The sequence below is a fragment of the Physeter macrocephalus genome, chromosome 3 (genome assembly GCF_002837175.3).
Source record: "Physeter macrocephalus isolate SW-GA chromosome 3, ASM283717v5, whole genome shotgun sequence".
Classification (NCBI taxonomy): domain Eukaryota; kingdom Metazoa; phylum Chordata; class Mammalia; order Artiodactyla; family Physeteridae; genus Physeter; species Physeter macrocephalus.
Window position 1 is genome coordinate 24,877,665 of NC_041216.1, and position 19,511 is coordinate 24,897,175.

The 19,511-nt window shown below is 43.3% G+C and overlaps 1 protein-coding gene across 5 annotated transcripts in view; it reads right to left on the minus strand.

Annotated features, from left to right (window-relative positions):
- The window catches only part of UBE4B (ubiquitination factor E4B), a 128,319-nt gene that overhangs the window by 95,167 nt on the left and 13,641 nt on the right, over positions 1-19,511 (minus strand). For 3 of the 5 annotated variants that reach the window (XM_024125702.3, XM_028487862.2, XM_028487866.2), the window contains exon 2: positions 14,323-14,428. The exons of 1 other annotated variant lie outside the window; for it this stretch is intronic. In XM_024125702.3, coding sequence (XP_023981470.1) covers positions 14,323-14,428 — 106 coding nt within the window. Of the gene's footprint in view, positions 1-14,322; positions 14,429-17,719; positions 17,886-19,511 lie in introns of all 5 variants that reach the window. One more of the 5 variants, XM_028487864.2, reaches the window with a different exon arrangement.

Sequence of the window (19,511 nt, forward strand, 5' to 3'; positions counted from 1 at the left end):
CAAGGGTGTAGAGAAACTGGAACCCCTGTACACTGTTGCTGGGAATGTAAAATGGTGCAGCCACTATGGAAAACAGTATGGCAGTTCCTTAAGAAATTAAACATAGAATTTCCATATGATCCAGTAATTCCATTCATAGGTATATACCCAAAAGACCTGAAAGCAGGGACTCAAACATGTATTTGTTTACCCATGTTCACAGTAAAATTATTTCCAAAAGCCAAAAGGTGGAAGCAACCCAAATGTCTATCAACAGATAAATAAAATGTGCTCTAAACATAAATGGAATATTATTCAACCTTAAAAAGGAAATTCTGACTGCAACACGATGAGCCCCAAGCACTTGATGCTAAGTGAAAGAAGGCAGTCACAAAAAGACAAATGCTGTATGATTCCACTTACATGAGGCACCTAGATTAGTCAAATTCATAGAGGCAGAAAGTAGAATGGTGGTTGCCAAGAGCTAGGGAGATTTTTTTTTTAATCTAACTATAGAATAAAATCCTAAATGATAAGAAAGCATGTATCACCTAGATTCCTCTGCAACCCATTCTCCACACAGCAATCACAGTAATTCTTTAAAAACATAAATCACAGACTTCCCTGGTGGCTCAGTGGTTGAGAATCCGCCTGCCGATGCAGGGGACACAGGTTCGTGCCCCGGTCCGGGAGGATCCCACGTGCCGCGGAGCGGCTGGGCCCGTGAGCCATGGCCGCTGGGCCTGCGCGTCCGGAGCCTGTGCTCCGCAACGGGAGAGGCCACAACAGTGAGAGGCCCGCGTACCACAAAAAAAAAAACAAAACAAAACACAAATCACGAGGCTTCCCTGGTGGCGGAGTGGTGACGAATCTGCCTGTCAATGCAGGCGACACGGGTTCGAGCCCTGGTCCGGGAAGATCCCACATGCTGCAGAGCAACTAAGCCCATGCGCCACAACTACTGAGCCTGCACTCTAGAGCCCGTGAGCCACAACTACTGAGCCTGCGCTCTAGAGCCCACGAGCCACAACTACTGAAGCCTGCCCACCACAGCTACTGAAGCCCACGCGCCTAGAGCCTGTGCTCCACAACAAGAGAAGCCCGTGCACCGCAAGGAAGAGTAGCCCCCGCTCGCCGCAACTAGAGAGAGCCTGCGCACAGCAACGGAGACCCAACACAGCCCAAAAAATTAAATAAATAAATAAATAAAAGAAAAGCCAGACATGAAAAAGCAAAGACTGCATGATTCCATTTTGATAAATTTCAAAAACAAGAAAAACTAAACTGTAACATTAGTCAGGATAGGGGTTACCTTTGGCAGGGGGTGCGGGGGTACAGGGAGGATGGCTGGGGGAGGCATGAGCGGGCGTCTCGGGTGCTGGTAGTGGTCTTTTGTCTTTTTAAACGAGATGCTAGTTTCACAGTTGTGTCCACTCTGTGACAATTCATTGGGCTGTATACTTACAACTATGGGTAGTGAGGTCATGGGTGTTCATCATATTACTCTTCATAACTTATACGTTAAATATAGTCTTTTACATGTTTCCAATAGGATATAATTTAAAAAAACAAATCCTACTTATCCCTCAAGGCCCACTGTAAATGCTACAGTCTTTATGAGGATTCTCCATTTTTTTAAATTTAGTGTAAATTAAAATACCTTACACAAACCCTGTGCTTACTACCTGATACTGAAATTAAGGCAGTATTTTCATTTTTAAATGTGTTTGCGTATACACACCAATACAACAGAAGAGACTTTACATTTTCAAGGAAACCAGCATTTGGGGATTTGCTAGAAGTTAAGTTTCATTACTTTAGAGGCAGCTAAACTTAAGAGCCCGTGCTTGACTTGAAATTCAAATGCAACCTTTACTACTAACTCACTACCTAGGTAGGCTCAAGACAAGTTGCCTGACCTCTCTGGGCTTCCAGTTCCGAATCTGTACAATGGGGAGAAACAGTGCCTTCCTCAGAGAATTGTGAGAAAACTACCACTTCGCCCTGTTCTCTAATTCATTTTATGTTCACGGCTCTTACCTGACCTACTACATATGTGATGTTTCTTTTTCTTTTTTTAAAAAAAATTAATTAATTAATTTTTTAGCTGCATTGGTCTTCGTTGCTGTGCGTTGCTGGGCTTCCTCTAGTTGCGGTGAGCGGGGGCTACTCTTCGTCGAGGCGTGCAGGCTTCTTATTGTGGTGACTTCTCTTTTTGCGGAGCACGGGCTCTAGGCACGTGGGCTTCAGTCGTTGTGACACGCGGGCTCGGTAGTTGTGGCTCACGGGCTCTAGAGCGCAGGCTCAGTCGTCGTGGCGCACGGGCTTATTTGCTCCGCGGCATGTGGCATCTTCCCGGACCAGGGCTCGAACCCGTGTCCCCTGCATTGGCAGGTGGATTCTTAACCACTGTGCCACCAGGGAAGCCCTGTGATGTTTCTTTGTGTATTGCGTGTTCACCATCCCCCTACTCTAAGTTTCTTCAGGCCCAGACTTTTATCCGTTTTTTCTCTGATGGCTCATCCATGCCTAGAAGAGTGCCTGGCACATAGTAGGTGCTCTTTAAATATGTGCTGAATGAATTAAAGAATAAATGAAAACTATCAGAAAATGAATTGCACGTAAAATTTACTGTTTAGGGAATGATAATATTACCTTTGAAAAAGCACACACATTGCTTTTGAAAAAAATATGAAGCCACTTTAAATCTGGGTGCCAAGTTCAGCCTGAGATGTTACATTCAGATGTCCTCCTCAGTGATATAAACATAGAATAAATGTCCTGACTCACTGCAATACGGGCTTGAAGGAAATTTTCCAAGAAGAAAGACTTCCACCGTGCTGGGATTCCCCAATCCCTCCCCACCACCACTCCACAAACACAGGTTTGAAAAAAAGAATAAGAATCAAGACTTTGTGAAATATACCGTGGACGAGGAAGGGAGATGGAGGAGTGGAGTAAGGAAAAGAGACAGGTCCATGCCTAACATGAGCTGGTAGGAGGAGACTGGCAGAACCTGTCCTGACCCTCCATCTTAAAAACCTGCTGGGAAGGGAAGAGACAGCCATGGATGGGGCAGTGCTCTGGGAGGCCCCGCTGCAATGCTCTCAATAGAAGACAGTGCCCTTCAGTGGACTGACCACTTTCCACCATGGTGGTGGCCTTGAACCGGCCTAGCAGCCTGAGGACCCTGGGAATTTCTGGACTGGAGACTCCCAAGAGAATGGCTTTGAGCAACTGCAGGTATGAAGGCCTACCTAATTAATTTGACTATTAAGAGATGTGACCTCACTTTCATCACAAGCAGAACGTATGAGAAACAAACTAAAAATAGTCCCAACACACCAAAGTATTATTAAACGTTCTTCTCTTTGCCCACTCTATATATAAGCAGGTAAGACTGGTAGAATGTCTTTTAAGTTAAGCGGAAGTCCTTTTCAAAAGAACTGTCTTCCTAGATGTCACAGAGAGTAAAAAACCAAGAGCATAAAAAAGGAACTTCCAATTCCTCAACTTACATCCTAAACCACAACTCAAACCCAAACATACTGATCGTGAAATCTCATTCCTAGAGTTTTTCTTGTCTTGACTGTTTCAGTTCTTATTTCACAAACGACATTAAAACAGGGCTTTCCCGGGAATTCCCTGACGGTCCAGGGGTTAGGACTCAGCGCTTTCACTGCTGTGGGCCTGGGTTCCACTGCAGGGAGCACGGGTTCAATCCTTGGTCGGGGAACTAAGATCCTGCAAGCCACGCAGCACAGCCGAAAAAATAACAATAATAGAATTTTAAAAGGATAAAAAATAAATAAAATAGAGGTTTCCCTGGAACTGTCTTATCTTGATGCAGCATTTCCTACCCTCTCGTTTCTGACTAACTAAAAATAGATTCAAAATAGCCTCTGTTCAAAACAGCAAGGGCCATTGTGGTGACAAGAGGCAGGAGCTAAGACAGGATGGGCCAAGCTGATCCTCCTATTTGTAGCGTTTGTGTGGGGAAAAATAAATCCAAAAGGCATTGTTTTAAATCTAGTAAACAGTCATTCTACAAAAGCATCTTACTTTTCCAAATTATTAAATTCTAAAATATTAAATTCTAACATAAAGAAAAACATTTGCAAATATTTACTCTTTGGGATGGTGTCCTTCTAGAGATATCTCCTGTTTTGATTATTATTGTAGGTTTTATTTTCTTTTTTAATAGCTGGTCACATCTAAAAGTTATAAAATGCTATGACAATTTCACAATATGCCTATATCTAAGCCCAACAATATATCTCAAAGTAAACACATTCAAATCTGAACACCACAGCTCTGAGATCTAAAATTCACAAGTTTCCTTTTTAAAATTCACAATTTTAAATTAATTTTCACTTAAAGCTCCAAAAGTCTTGTCACTTAAACCCCCCCCCGTTTAAAAATATTAAACTCAGTCTATCGCTGTCACCCTATATACACGAGGCCAAAAATATGAAAAAATACTTTTTCTTTAAATCCTAACATTACAGCAAGAAGTGACTTAAGAATTTAAGTCAAAGATTTCAACTGAACACAAGTAAATGTCTCCTTACTTCTCAATACAATCCCATCATCTCCTCTCCTGCAAAGAGGAAGTGAATACGGCACTCAGATAATAAAGTTTTCTAGGTTAGTCACTGACAATTTTTTTTTTTCTTTTCTTGCGGTACGTGGGCCTCTCACTGTTGTGGCCTCTCCCGTTGCGGAGCACAGACTCCGGACGCACAGGCTCAGTGGCCATGGCTCACGGGCCCAGCCGCTCCGCGGGCATGTGGGATCCTCCCGGACCGGGGCATGAACCCCTGCCCCCTGCATCGGCAGGCGGACTCTCAACCACTGCGCCACCAGGGAAGCCCCCATTCACTGACAATTATTGATACTTTGGGAGGCTGCTGCAAGCTCTAAGACAAAAGAATAATTAACATTAATATGATTAACACTTACCAAACCCTTATCATGTATCAAATGCTGGTTCTAAGGGCTTCACATATATAAACTTAGTTAATAATCCAAAGAGATGGTACATTTATTTTCCCATTTTACAGATGAGAAAGCTGAACTCAGAGAGGCTAAGTGACTTGCTCAAGGTCACACAGCTAGAAAGCCAAAGAGTAGCCAGTCTAACTCCAAAGGGTACAATCTTACCCAAACCCCACTGATCTTCTACAGAAGAAAACCCCCTCTAAAGCTGCACTGTCTTGCAGATGGAGGCAGCCTTACTTCCCTGATGACACAGTGCTTGTCCATTATCAGTTACGAATAAAGGAATTTATGCATAGAATGTTGGTATTTCAGATACTGCATTCATATTCTAACAACATTAGAATAGTAGTAAACTCCCTCTTTGATGACTGTGTATTCTGAAACAAAGAATATTTCCATTTTCTGGTTTAAAATATATAGAGTATCGATAAATAAAACAGGAAAAAAAATGACACTTTATGAACATAATCTTGCCCCCCAAATTCAGTCCTTGTTGGTTTTTTTGTCTACTTTGCACCAGCCACGGTAGCAGGCACTAAAAGTAAGACAACACTGGAGTCATAAGCTCTATCCTTAAGGATTTCCAGATCCACTGGGGGAAAGACATAGAAGAAAATCAACAATTATGATACAGCAAAACAAGGTCTGCACAAGATATAATGAGAGTAGAAAAGACACAAAGGAGAAGAGTGCAACTCTTCTCCTTTGACAATGGATGTCTGGGGCATCCATTATCACTTCATAGGGAGGTTACACATACACACATACATATATCATACATACATACGGAGCTTAGTCATGCCGTATCTTTTAAAGAAAGCAATGTGTTTCCTATTCACGTCGATATCTCCTGCTCTTAAAAGAAGGTATATTTTTATGTTATATGTACTTTACCACAGTATTTTTTTGAATTGAATTGCAAAAGCAGGTTGAAAAAGGGCACACACTGTGATTCCATTTGGGTATACTTACATTACAATAGGTATTTGTGCAAATGAAAATGGCAATGATACATAATAAATTTCTATTTTTGCCCATCTTCCTTCTCCTTTCACACAATTTCTGATGAAGAGAATGAAACTATTATTATTTCCTACTATGTCTAGAAAATCTGGAAACATTCAGATGCAAGCGCTGCTCTGCTCCAAATCGGCCTCATTCCAAGGACCCAGGATGACAAAGTAGCCTCTACAGGGAACACTCCCACTTGTCAAGGCAAAGGGAGAGAGGCGTGCACACTGGGTACCACCGGCCCAGAAGGGACCTATTCATTTCTGCTCACATCTCATTGGCCAAAACAAGTCACATGGCCACACCTGCAGCCAGTGGGGCCGAGAAACATAACCTTCCGCCAGGAAGGGGCAGGGAATATCTTGACAATACAACAGTCTAGTGCAGCAGAGGCTCTTTTTTCTTCGGCACACACACTGCCCAGGTGTTAGGGGTCACGTCCTGGGAGGATCCCACGTGCCGCGGAGCGGCTGGGCCCGTGAGCCATGGCCGCTGGGCCTGCGCGTCCGGAGCCTGTGCTCCGCAACGGGAGAGGCCACAACAGTGAGAGGCCCGCGTACCACAAAAAAAAAAACAAAACAAAACACAAATCACGAGGCTTCCCTGGTGGCGGAGTGGTGACGAATCTGCCTGTCAATGCAGGCGACACGGGTTCGAGCCCTGGTCCGGGAAGATCCCACATGCTGCAGAGCAACTAAGCCCATGCGCCACAACTACTGAGCCTGCACTCTAGAGCCCGTGAGCCACAACTACTGAGCCTGCGCTCTAGAGCCCACGAGCCACAACTACTGAAGCCTGCCCACCACAGCTACTGAAGCCCACGCGCCTAGAGCCTGTGCTCCACAACAAGAGAAGCCCGTGCACCGCAAGGAAGAGTAGCCCCCGCTCGCCGCAACTAGAGAGAGCCTGCGCACAGCAACGGAGACCCAACACAGCCCAAAAAATTAAATAAATAAATAAATAAAAGAAAAGCCAGACATGAAAAAGCAAAGACTGCATGATTCCATTTTGATAAATTTCAAAAACAAGAAAAACTAAACTGTAACATTAGTCAGGATAGGGGTTACCTTTGGCAGGGGGTGCGGGGGTACAGGGAGGATGGCTGGGGGAGGCATGAGCGGGCGTCTCGGGTGCTGGTAGTGGTCTTTTGTCTTTTTAAACGAGATGCTAGTTTCACAGTTGTGTCCACTCTGTGACAATTCATTGGGCTGTATACTTACAACTATGGGTAGTGAGGTCATGGGTGTTCATCATATTACTCTTCATAACTTATACGTTAAATATAGTCTTTTACATGTTTCCAATAGGATATAATTTAAAAAAACAAATCCTACTTATCCCTCAAGGCCCACTGTAAATGCTACAGTCTTTATGAGGATTCTCCATTTTTTTAAATTTAGTGTAAATTAAAATACCTTACACAAACCCTGTGCTTACTACCTGATACTGAAATTAAGGCAGTATTTTCATTTTTAAATGTGTTTGCGTATACACACCAATACAATAGAAGAGACTTTACATTTTCAAGGAAACCAGCATTTGGGGATTTGCTAGAAGTTAAGTTTCATTACTTTAGAGGCAGCTAAACTTAAGAGCCCGTGCTTGACTTGAAATTCAAATGCAACCTTTACTACTAACTCACTACCTAGGTAGGCTCAAGACAAGTTGCCTGACCTCTCTGGGCTTCCAGTTCCGAATCTGTACAATGGGGAGAAACAGTGCCTTCCTCAGAGAATTGTGAGAAAACTACCACTTCGCCCTGTTCTCTAATTCATTTTATGTTCACGGCTCTTACCTGACCTACTACATATGTGATGTTTCTTTTTCTTTTTTTAAAAAAAATTAATTAATTAATTTTTTAGCTGCATTGGTCTTCGTTGCTGTGCGTTGCTGGGCTTCCTCTAGTTGCGGTGAGCGGGGGCTACTCTTCGTCGAGGCGTGCAGGCTTCTTATTGTGGTGACTTCTCTTTTTGCGGAGCACGGGCTCTAGGCACGTGGGCTTCAGTCGTTGTGACACGCGGGCTCGGTAGTTGTGGCTCACGGGCTCTAGAGCGCAGGCTCAGTCGTCGTGGCGCACGGGCTTATTTGCTCCGCGGCATGTGGGATCTTCCCGGACCAGGGCTCGAACCCGTGTCCCCTGCATTGGCAGGTGGATTCTTAACCACTGTGCCACCAGGGAAGCCCTGTGATGTTTCTTTGTGTATTGCGTGTTCACCATCCCCCTACTCTAAGTTTCTTCAGGCCCAGACTTTTATCCGTTTTTTCTCTGATGGCTCATCCATGCCTAGAAGAGTGCCTGGCACATAGTAGGTGCTCTTTAAATATGTGCTGAATGAATTAAAGAATAAATGAAAACTATCAGAAAATGAATTGCACGTAAAATTTACTGTTTAGGGAATGATAATATTACCTTTGAAAAAGCACACACATTGCTTTTGAAAAAAATATGAAGCCACTTTAAATCTGGGTGCCAAGTTCAGCCTGAGATGTTACATTCAGATGTCCTCCTCAGTGATATAAACATAGAATAAATGTCCTGACTCACTGCAATACGGGCTTGAAGGAAATTTTCCAAGAAGAAAGACTTCCACCGTGCTGGGATTCCCCAATCCCTCCCCACCACCACTCCACAAACACAGGTTTGAAAAAAAGAATAAGAATCAAGACTTTGTGAAATATACCGTGGACGAGGAAGGGAGATGGAGGAGTGGAGTAAGGAAAAGAGACAGGTCCATGCCTAACATGAGCTGGTAGGAGGAGACTGGCAGAACCTGTCCTGACCCTCCATCTTAAAAACCTGCTGGGAAGGGAAGAGACAGCCATGGATGGGGCAGTGCTCTGGGAGGCCCCGCTGCAATGCTCTCAATAGAAGACAGTGCCCTTCAGTGGACTGACCACTTTCCACCATGGTGGTGGCTTTGAACCGGCCTAGCAGCCTGAGGACCCTGGGAATTTCTGGACTGGAGACTCCCAAGAGAATGGCTTTGAGCAACTGCAGGTATGAAGGCCTACCTAATTAATTTGACTATTAAGAGATGTGACCTCACTTTCATCACAAGCAGAACGTATGAGAAACAAACTAAAAATAGTCCCAACACACCAAAGTATTATTAAACGTTCTTCTCTTTGCCCACTCTATATATAAGCAGGTAAGACTGGTAGAATGTCTTTTAAGTTAAGCGGAAGTCCTTTTCAAAAGAACTGTCTTCCTAGATGTCACAGAGAGTAAAAAACCAAGAGCATAAAAAAGGAACTTCCAATTCCTCAACTTACATCCTAAACCACAACTCAAACCCAAACATACTGATCGTGAAATCTCATTCCTAGAGTTTTTCTTGTCTTGACTGTTTCAGTTCTTATTTCACAAACGACATTAAAACAGGGCTTTCCCGGGAATTCCCTGACGGTCCAGGGGTTAGGACTCAGCGCTTTCACTGCTGTGGGCCTGGGTTCCACTGCAGGGAGCACGGGTTCAATCCTTGGTCGGGGAACTAAGATCCTGCAAGCCACGCAGCACAGCCGAAAAAATAACAATAATAGAATTTTAAAAGGATAAAAAATAAATAAAATAGAGGTTTCCCTGGAACTGTCTTATCTTGATGCAGCATTTCCTACCCTCCCGTTTCTGACTAACTAAAAATAGATTCAAAACAGCCTCTGTTCAAAACAGCAAGGGCCATTGTGGTGACAAGAGGCAGGAGCTAAGACAGGATGGGCCAAGCTGATCCTCCTATTTGTAGCGTTTGTGTGGGGAAAAATAAATCCAAAAGGCATTGTTTTAAATCTAGTAAACAGTCATTCTACAAAAGCATCTTACTTTTCCAAATTATTAAATTCTAAAATATTAAATTCTAACATAAAGAAAAACATTTGCAAATATTTACTCTTTGGGATGGTGTCCTTCTAGAGATATCTCCTGTTTTGATTATTATTGTAGGTTTTATTTTCTTTTTTAATAGCTGGTCACATCTAAAAGTTATAAAATGCTATGACAATTTCACAATATGCCTATATCTAAGCCCAACAATATATCTCAAAGTAAACACATTCAAATCTGAACACCACAGCTCTGAGATCTAAAATTCACAAGTTTCCTTTTTAAAATTCACAATTTTAAATTAATTTTCACTTAAAGCTCCAAAAGTCTTGTCACTTAAACCCCCCCCCGTTTAAAAATATTAAACTCAGTCTATCGCTGTCACCCTATATACACGAGGCCAAAAATATGAAAAAATACTTTTTCTTTAAATCCTAACATTACAGCAAGAAGTGACTCAAGAATTTAAGTCAAAGATTTCAACTGAACACAAGTAAATGTCTCCTTACTTCTCAATACAATCCCATCATCTCCTCTCCTGCAAAGAGGAAGTGAATACGGCACTCAGATAATAAAGTTTTCTAGGTTAGTCACTGACAATTTTTTTTTTTCTTTTCTTGCGGTACGTGGGCCTCTCACTGTTGTGGCCTCTCCCGTTGCGGAGCACAGGCTCCGGACGCACAGGCTCAGTGGCCATGGCTCACGGGCCCAGCCGCTCCGCGGGCATGTGGGATCCTCCCGGACCGGGGCATGAACCCCTGCCCCCTGCATCGGCAGGCGGACTCTCAACCACTGCGCCACCAGGGAAGCCCCCATTCACTGACAATTATTGATACTTTGGGAGGCTGCTGCAAGCTCTAAGACAAAAGAATAATTAACATTAATATGATTAACACTTACCAAACCCTTATCATGTATCAAATGCTGGTTCTAAGGGCTTCACATATATAAACTTAGTTAATAATCCAAAGAGATGGTACATTTATTTTCCCATTTTACAGATGAGAAAGCTGAACTCAGAGAGGCTAAGTGACTTGCTCAAGGTCACACAGCTAGAAAGCCAAAGAGTAGCCAGTCTAACTCCAAAGGGTACAATCTTACCCAAACCCCACTGATCTTCTACAGAAGAAAACCCCCTCTAAAGCTGCACTGTCTTGCAGATGGAGGCAGCCTTACTTCCCTGATGACACAGTGCTTGTCCATTATCAGTTACGAATAAAGGAATTTATGCATAGAATGTTGGTATTTCAGATACTGCATTCATATTCTAACAACATTAGAATAGTAGTAAACTCCCTCTTTGATGACTGTGTATTCTGAAACAAAGAATATTTCCATTTTCTGGTTTAAAATATATAGAGTATCGATAAATAAAACAGGAAAAAAAATGACACTTTATGAACATAATCTTGCCCCCCAAATTCAGTCCTTGTTGGTTTTTTTGTCTACTTTGCACCAGCCACGGTAGCAGGCACTAAAAGTAAGACAACACTGGAGTCATAAGCTCTATCCTTAAGGATTTCCAGATCCACTGGGGGAAAGACATAGAAGAAAATCAACAATTATGATACAGCAAAACAAGGTCTGCACAAGATATAATGAGAGTAGAAAAGACACAAAGGAGAAGAGTGCAACTCTTCTCCTTTGACAATGGATGTCTGGGGCATCCATTATCACTTCATAGGGAGGTTACACATACACACATACATATATCATACATACATACGGAGCTTAGTCATGCCGTATCTTTTAAAGAAAGCAATGTGTTTCCTATTCACGTCGATATCTCCTGCTCTTAAAAGAAGGTATATTTTTATGTTATATGTACTTTACCACAGTATTTTTTTGAATTGAATTGCAAAAGCAGGTTGAAAAAGGGCACACACTGTGATTCCATTTGGGTATACTTACATTACAATAGGTATTTGTGCAAATGAAAATGGCAATGATACATAATAAATTTCTATTTTTGCCCATCTTCCTTCTCCTTTCACACAATTTCTGATGAAGAGAATGAAACTATTATTATTTCCTACTATGTCTAGAAAATCTGGAAACATTCAGATGCAAGCGCTGCTCTGCTCCAAATCGGCCTCATTCCAAGGACCCAGGATGACAAAGTAGCCTCTACAGGGAACACTCCCACTTGTCAAGGCAAAGGGAGAGAGGCGTGCACACTGGGTACCACCGGCCCAGAAGGGACCTATTCATTTCTGCTCACATCTCATTGGCCAAAACAAGTCACATGGCCACACCTGCAGCCAGTGGGGCCGAGAAACATAACCTTCCGCCAGGAAGGGGCAGGGAATATCTTGACAATACAACAGTCTAGTGCAGCAGAGGCTCTTTTTTCTTCGGCACACACACTGCCCAGGTGTTAGGGGTCACGTCCTGTACTGCTGCCTCTTTCTCCCTAGCACACTCCTCTCTAAGACAACTGCCCAGCATCCCCTCCTCAGATCTTTGCTCAAATGCTACCTTCTCAGTGAGGCCTTCCCTGGCCACCTCCTGTCCCCCATCTCTGCTTTATGGTTCTCTGTACTTTCAAACAGTTCCGTCAAAACCAACATGTATGTTTACGTATGTATGTTTACACGCACACATACACACTTACATACTAAGTGAATACGGAAAAAGGCAACGCTAACACATGATGAATCCATCCAGGTGACTCGATCAACCTTTCTGCAGATTTGAACGTTTTCAGAATAAAAACTTGAGAGAAAAATTACACCTACCAGCCCACCCGGCTTGGCTTTTCTCTAGCTGTGTTCAGCTGCACACAGCAGGCATGAAGTTGGAGCAGCCAGGGTTGCCCATGAGTATGAGACAGTGAGACAGAGGGAAGGTAACGCACAGTGTGTACAAGGGGCGGTTACGATGAAGCACAAACCCAAGACAAAGGAAGCCCTGGCAGCGTTCGGATTCCAGGTTCCAGTTCCTTCCCGTGACCCAGCTATCTTTCTGTCCCTGGGTTCAGAAGGAGGACCCCTGTATCCTTAAAATAAATCCCATTTTTTGCTTAAGCTGGATAAGCTGCTGTATTACTTACTGTGTACATGTTTATAAATACTCAATTCCCCAAAGACATGATCAATAGTTTGTGCACAGAGTAACACCTGGCTCTTTTCACTATTAGGTTTTCAGGACTCAAAATCACTTTCACTAACTATAGTAAGTCATTTCTGAATCAGCCCAAAGAGTAATCTTGAAAATCAAGCAACATACAAATTCTACAACATAACACGCTGTGCACATTACCTGACTAGAGTTTCTTCCTCAGGACAGGTAGGACTCAGCAAGCAAAGGGACACAGGGGAGCACTGGCAAAGGTGGGGAGGTTCTGTGAGAACACACAGTGTTTCGGGAATTCCGGGTTGCTTGTTAAGGATGCGTGTGAATGGCCAAAGCAAGACACAAGGCAGGAAAGACAGGCTGGGGCAAGCCCACGGTGAGCTCTGAATACCACCCTAAGGCTGAACTTTTTCATGACGGCAAGGAAGAGATCTTGAAGGAGTGACTGGGTCAGATTTATCTTTTAAAACACATCACTCTAGTTACCATGTGGCGAATGGACTCAGGCAGGACAAAGCGAGCCTGGGCAAGGGGGACGCTGCAAGGGACAGTTCCAGGGATATTTAATGTGTATAATCAACAGAACTTGGTCATTATTTTGGAAGTGAGATGTGAGGAAGGGTGGAGAGTCTAGATTTTGGGCCAGGATACCTAAGTGGATGGTAAAATTCCTAAAACTGAGAATACAGAGGGAGGAGTTTTTAAGAAGACAAGATGAGTTATGATTAGACTACTGGGTATGAGATGCCTGTAAGAATAATCAAACAGAAATGCCCTATAGGCAGCTGACGTGTGTTTTATTTATGGTCATCATTTCCTTGTTCTAACAAGGATCGAAAATGATTAACAAAAAAAACACATAAAATACATTTTTAATTTAACTTAACTAAATTAAGTTAAAATCAAATATTGATAGGTAAGGAAACTAGAACAGAAATAAGATGATGACAGAAAAAAATCAGATAAAGCCAGAAGGGAGATTAGTACACATTATGCATGTAGTTTACCAACACAGTATGTGAGTGACAACACATATCACATATTCAGTATTGGCAGATGCTAATGCCAAAATATGATTCAGAGAAAGCAATCAATTTTAGAGTGGCCCAAATGAGGAAGGAGAGCCTTGCCTCACCTTTGTGGCGTGGCTTGATTTTAGGATAGACTTCAGAGTACTAAGGGCAGGGATTCAAAACCTGAGGGTCACGAGGACCTCCAGTTTTCGTAAGATTTGTAGAGAGGTCCCCGACTCAGAACAGATTAAGAATCATTCTCTCAGGGAATGAATGGGCTGCATATCCTTCACTCGATCCTCCATAAACATGTGCCCTCAACAGAACTCCCGGTGAGCGCTGAGCTGAGGCAAGTTTTAGTGGCCCTCCAGTGATACCCCAGAGCAGAGCCGTGTGTAGAAGTATAGCCGCTGAGAAGACACTCACCCTCACCGTCTGCCAGGCTGGGGCAGCTGGAGATTTGGGTCCAGATCGCAGGCAGGAGATATGAACTCGCAGGTCATCAGTACCAACACTGACATGGCGGATGACTCTAGGTACCAAGAGCAGAAATTTGCTATCTAGTTCACATCCCTCTCCTGAGGACTGCAGAATCGAGCATGGACCACAGGAGCACTAAATAAGTACCTGGAGAATAAATAAGTGAAGGCCCAGTAAAAGGGTATTGATCCGTGCATGCACTCATTCACTCAACAGATATACCTTGAAGGTAGGGAGTGAAGGGATTCGAGAGTAGAATCCTGAGAAGCATCATCATTTAAGGTATACCGGAAAGAGCAGTCTGTGATGGAGACAGGAAAGAAAGAAAGAAATCGAGAAAAGTTGTATCCCCATGATATCCAAAGGAAGAGACTTTGAAATTTTCAAAGAAGTGGTCACCATGGTCAAAATCCAAAGAGAGGTTAAATAACACATTCTGAAAAATGCCAAGGGATTTGTCAATCAGGTGGTCTTAGCAAGAGCAATCTAAATGGAAAGATGAAGGAAAAAGCCTCCCCAAAAAGCACAGGAAAGGAGGGGGGACTGAAAAATGAGTGGGGATAAGAGATCTAGAGCCTAGTAAGAGCCTAGTCTGTGAAAGTAGAGCCAAGGGATCAAGTGACAGCAAGAGGGGAATGCAGGACTAGAGGCGGCATCTTGTTTTTCGAACCAGAGTGAACTGGACATTTTTTTAATCAAAACTTGTAATGTTCAAGAGGGAGGACGCCAGATGGAGCAGAGGTACAAAGGTAGGAAACAGCAAGGTATGCGAAGTATACACACACTGAGAAAACCCGGGAAGGCAACCCCCCCCGCCAAATTAACAATGGTTCTCTCTGGATAACAGGTTTACAGGTAATTCTTGCTTTTCCCTTTACTCCTGATTATGGAAGTCTTGGACAATGAATCATGCAGAATTCAGTGAATCTACATTACTGAATTTATAATCAGAAAAAAATAATTTTAAACGAAGAGGGCAGGTTAGAAAAATTTCTAAAATCAATTCCCAAAAATCTATGACTCTAGAGGGACAAAAAAAAAAATCATATGTTAGAAGATTTAGTTGTGGGGGGGAAATACCTAACCTAGAAAAAAATAGTGGAAGAAAGTATATACACCAAAATGTAAACTACAGGTATCCCTGGATGGTGAGATTCTGAACAAAGATTTTGCTTCTACCTTCTGTTTCCTATTTTTATTTTTGCCTCATAATACAATGAACCTAAAGTACATTTAATTGTAGAATTTGCAGTTCTCTACCCTTCCTTTAAGAGCAAGTCATAAAAGGGAGGTATCAGAAGAAAGGAACAGACAGCTGGTCGCATTCCTGTGACTGTGCACCGTAAGTTGTAACACATGAATTTAACAGCCCAACAAGCCCAGATCCCATACTCCAAATAAAGGACCAAGCCCTCCAATCAGCTGAAACCTGCCACAGGACACACAAAGCACAGTAGAGAGAGACAACAGCAGACCAGTAATGTCACCTCTGCAATCTGTTTTCCAATCATTTTCTGCTTCACTTTCCAGATTACCCACCCAACTCAATAAATGTTTACTCAAAGCTACAAGAAGCCTGCTTTCTCTACTGCATTTCCTCTCCAAAGGATATGATGGCCATGTTCACGAATGACTCCCAAATTAAAACCATAAAGCACCAGTGCTTTTCCCAAACACTCCTCCCCAGCCCAAACGTGTCACATACAGCAGGGGGTCCATGGATCCCAGCAGTGCACTCCAGGTGCTCCCGTCTAATTTTAACGGAGCCCCTTTCACTCTCGGAAGAGTCCTGGTTTGGACACAACCATTCCGTGGTCACTTGCTATCTGTCTGGCTGTCCTGCATTCAGCGCCCCCGGGGCCGGTGCCCCCTCTATTCCAGCGCCTGTCTTTACCCACATCCACTCAGTTGCCTGCCAGGCTCCCCTTCCCTTCCCTGCGAAAGGAACGCAGACAAGGTAAGTTATCCGATTTCCTCCATGAGTACTTTTCTAGTTGAGTAAATCTCTCAAAAATAAAGCACAAAATTCTTACAGAGGCCAAGTTCCAGCAGTCACTGGCAAAATACACAATTTTCAAACTAACTGTCTTTAAAAAAAAAAAATTTTATTTATTTATTTTTGGCTGTGTTGGGTCTTCGTTTCTGTGCGAGGGCTTTCCCCAGTTGCGGCGAGCGGGGGCCACTCTTCATCGCGGTGCGCGGGCCTCTCAGTGCAGTGGCTTCTCTTGTTGCGGAGCACAGGCTCCGGACGCGCAGGCTCAGTAGTTGTGGCTCACGGGCCTAGTTGCTCCGCGGCATGTGGGATCTTCCCAGAACAGGGCTCGAACCCGTGTCCCCTGCACTGGCAGGCGGGTTCTCAACCACTGCGCCACCAGGGAGGCCCCAAACTAACTGTCTTTTGAACTCTACTACCCTGGCTGTTTCACCATAGGACACTCACACCTACGTAACTAGTCTAACCACCAACCCCACAGTCTGGCTCATGACAAAGAAATGATTTTATTGTCATCAGAAAAGAGACTATAAACTGTTTTGTCTCAGGGAGAAAAAAGGTTTGACCCTTGGTAATTCTCCAATGCCAGGCAGCGATTACACGGTTTTTCATTACATGGAGTTTTATAAAGTCCAACAAAAATGACCGATGTCAATATTTTCTGCATCTGATCAACAGTATGGAGAACCCTGGGTATGTGTTGGGTATGTGCCAGAGGGAGAGGGCCAAGAACCAAAGGCACAAGCTGCCTGATTATCCAAAGTACTTTCTTGAGTCACCCTGTAACACTGAAAATATTAGTTAATAGTATTACTTCAGATTAAAATAATAAATGGCTTATAACAATACTTATTCTAGGCTCTTCATCAACATTTGATATTAGAGCAATTTTTTAAAAAAAGCATTCCGCTTGAAAGTAAAACAAGGGGGGAAACAAAGAGAAAGTAAAACAAGAGACGGAGCGCAGTGGGTGAGCAAAATTCCTGCTCCAGGTCCCGTCTTCACAGCCTTCAACGGGACGAGCTCTCCTGGGGCCAGCCCTGGGTCAAAATCCCAGCTGTACCCATTTCCAGCCGTGTTTACCTCTCTGGGTCTTGGTTTCCCCATTTGGAAGCAGGTGATGATATAAATATCACTCATCTTGCAAGACAGTCATCAGAGATAAAGGTAACGCAACACATTACCTGGGCTGGTCTCTCTTTATGGGCGTATGGCCTACCTCCCCGCAGCGCCGCACAAGGAGAGCAGGGACCTGGCCTACTGTGCTCGCCGCCGCAGCCCAAGCAACGACAGCAACGCCTACAGCAGAGAGCACTCGGTAGATATCTGCTGAACAAACCAAGCGCCCACCTGACACACAGTAAACAGTCATTGTTTTTTTTGTAGCTTCAGCCTCCAAGTTTCCGCCATCCTTTTGTTCTGTCCACCTCCCTTTTAGGCTCAGACGCTGTTTTCCTTTGGCTCAGGGCTCTGTTTCACCCAAACGGTATGAATAAACAGCACAGCTACATCAGATCTGTGAAAAACATCGGATCTATTAGCTGACTGTGAAACTAGGAGAAACCACTAGAATCAAGAGCCTAATATTACACAGCAGAGAAACATCCTGAGGGTAGGATCATTTTAACTAGATCTGATTTTTTAAAAATGATTCTTACAGGGCTTCCCTCGTGGCCCTTAAATAGACGAGATGAGCCTACAGACCAAGTAGCAGCTACTTCTGACACTCTCTCACAGAATGGTTCCTGGTCACTTAAGAATGACCGAGTGAAACAGGCAATATTAAACATTTTAAAGAATTTCCTGAAGCCCAGCTATGTGGAAAGAGTTTTTTAAATTGACTCACAAAATAATTATTGCTGAAACAAAAGTGTAAATTCTTCTGGGGCAGGGTTCATGCGTTTTCTCTAATCTCGACCAAAGTTCTACATTCACACCAACTCTGAACACTCCAAAGCCAATATTCTAGCAGATCTATATAGCAGGGCTGGGGAAAGCGGGCTCTTTCAGAGGGAGAAAACACTGACTACCGGCCATTTCCTGTCCGTCATATTCTTGATATGAATAAAGGTTTCCTTCCTAACATGGATCATTAATGTTTAAGTTCCTCCTACAGGTTAAGCATCATCCCAGATGCCACTCAGCCCTTTTTAAAAACAGAAATGGCAATACTTTCATATAAACATCTCATTCCAGTATGGGTCAATGTGCTTTGTTACCTGTCCACATTAACATCAAGAAAGACAAAGAGGGACATCCCTGGTGGCGCAGCGGTTGAGAATCCGCCTGCCAATGCAGAGGACACGGGTTCGAGCCCTGGTCTGGGAAGATCCCACATGCCGTGGAGCAACTAAGCCCGTGCACCACAACTACTGTGCCTGCGCTCTGGAGCCCGCGAGCCACAGCTACTGAGCCCGCATGCTACAACTACTGAAGCCCGTGCGCCTAGAGCCCGTGCTCCACAACAAGAGAAGCCACCGCAATGAGAAGCCCACGCGCTGCAACAAAGAGTAGCACCCGCTCGCCACAACTAGAGAAAGCCCACACACAGCAATGAAGACCCAATGCAGCCAAAATTAAATAAATAAATAAACAAATTTAATTTTAAAAAACTTACCATTAAAAAAAAAAAGACTAAGAGGTGTCTAATGCGACACTTTCACAAGCATACTTTCCACTTGGCATTCACTAAAATTCTCCCACTCACAAGCCATTCTAATCATAACATCTCAAGGCAAAAGACTGCTTTATCCGCATTTCCCTAGACCAGAAATCACCAAACTATTCGAGTGTGAGGACATTTATACAAAGTAAAAAAGAACAAACACACAAAAGCCCTTGCAGATGACCAACCCATCTGCCCCAGGATGGCCCTGAAGGAAAAAAACATTGGGCACTCCTGTGATGAAACTCCACGGAAATGATGCCTGGTCTGTATTTATCATAACTAAAAGGTTAACTAACATAAAAGCGTAAAGCTAGTTAATTAATTAATTAATTAATTAGTGTTCACCAAACATAAACATATATATGCTGTCATACGGTAGCATCCTAAAACAAAAATGTCGTAAATGACACTCTAAACATCTACTCTACATAACTGATGTTCAAAGCCCAAAGGGGCTATACGTTTTTTTCTCTG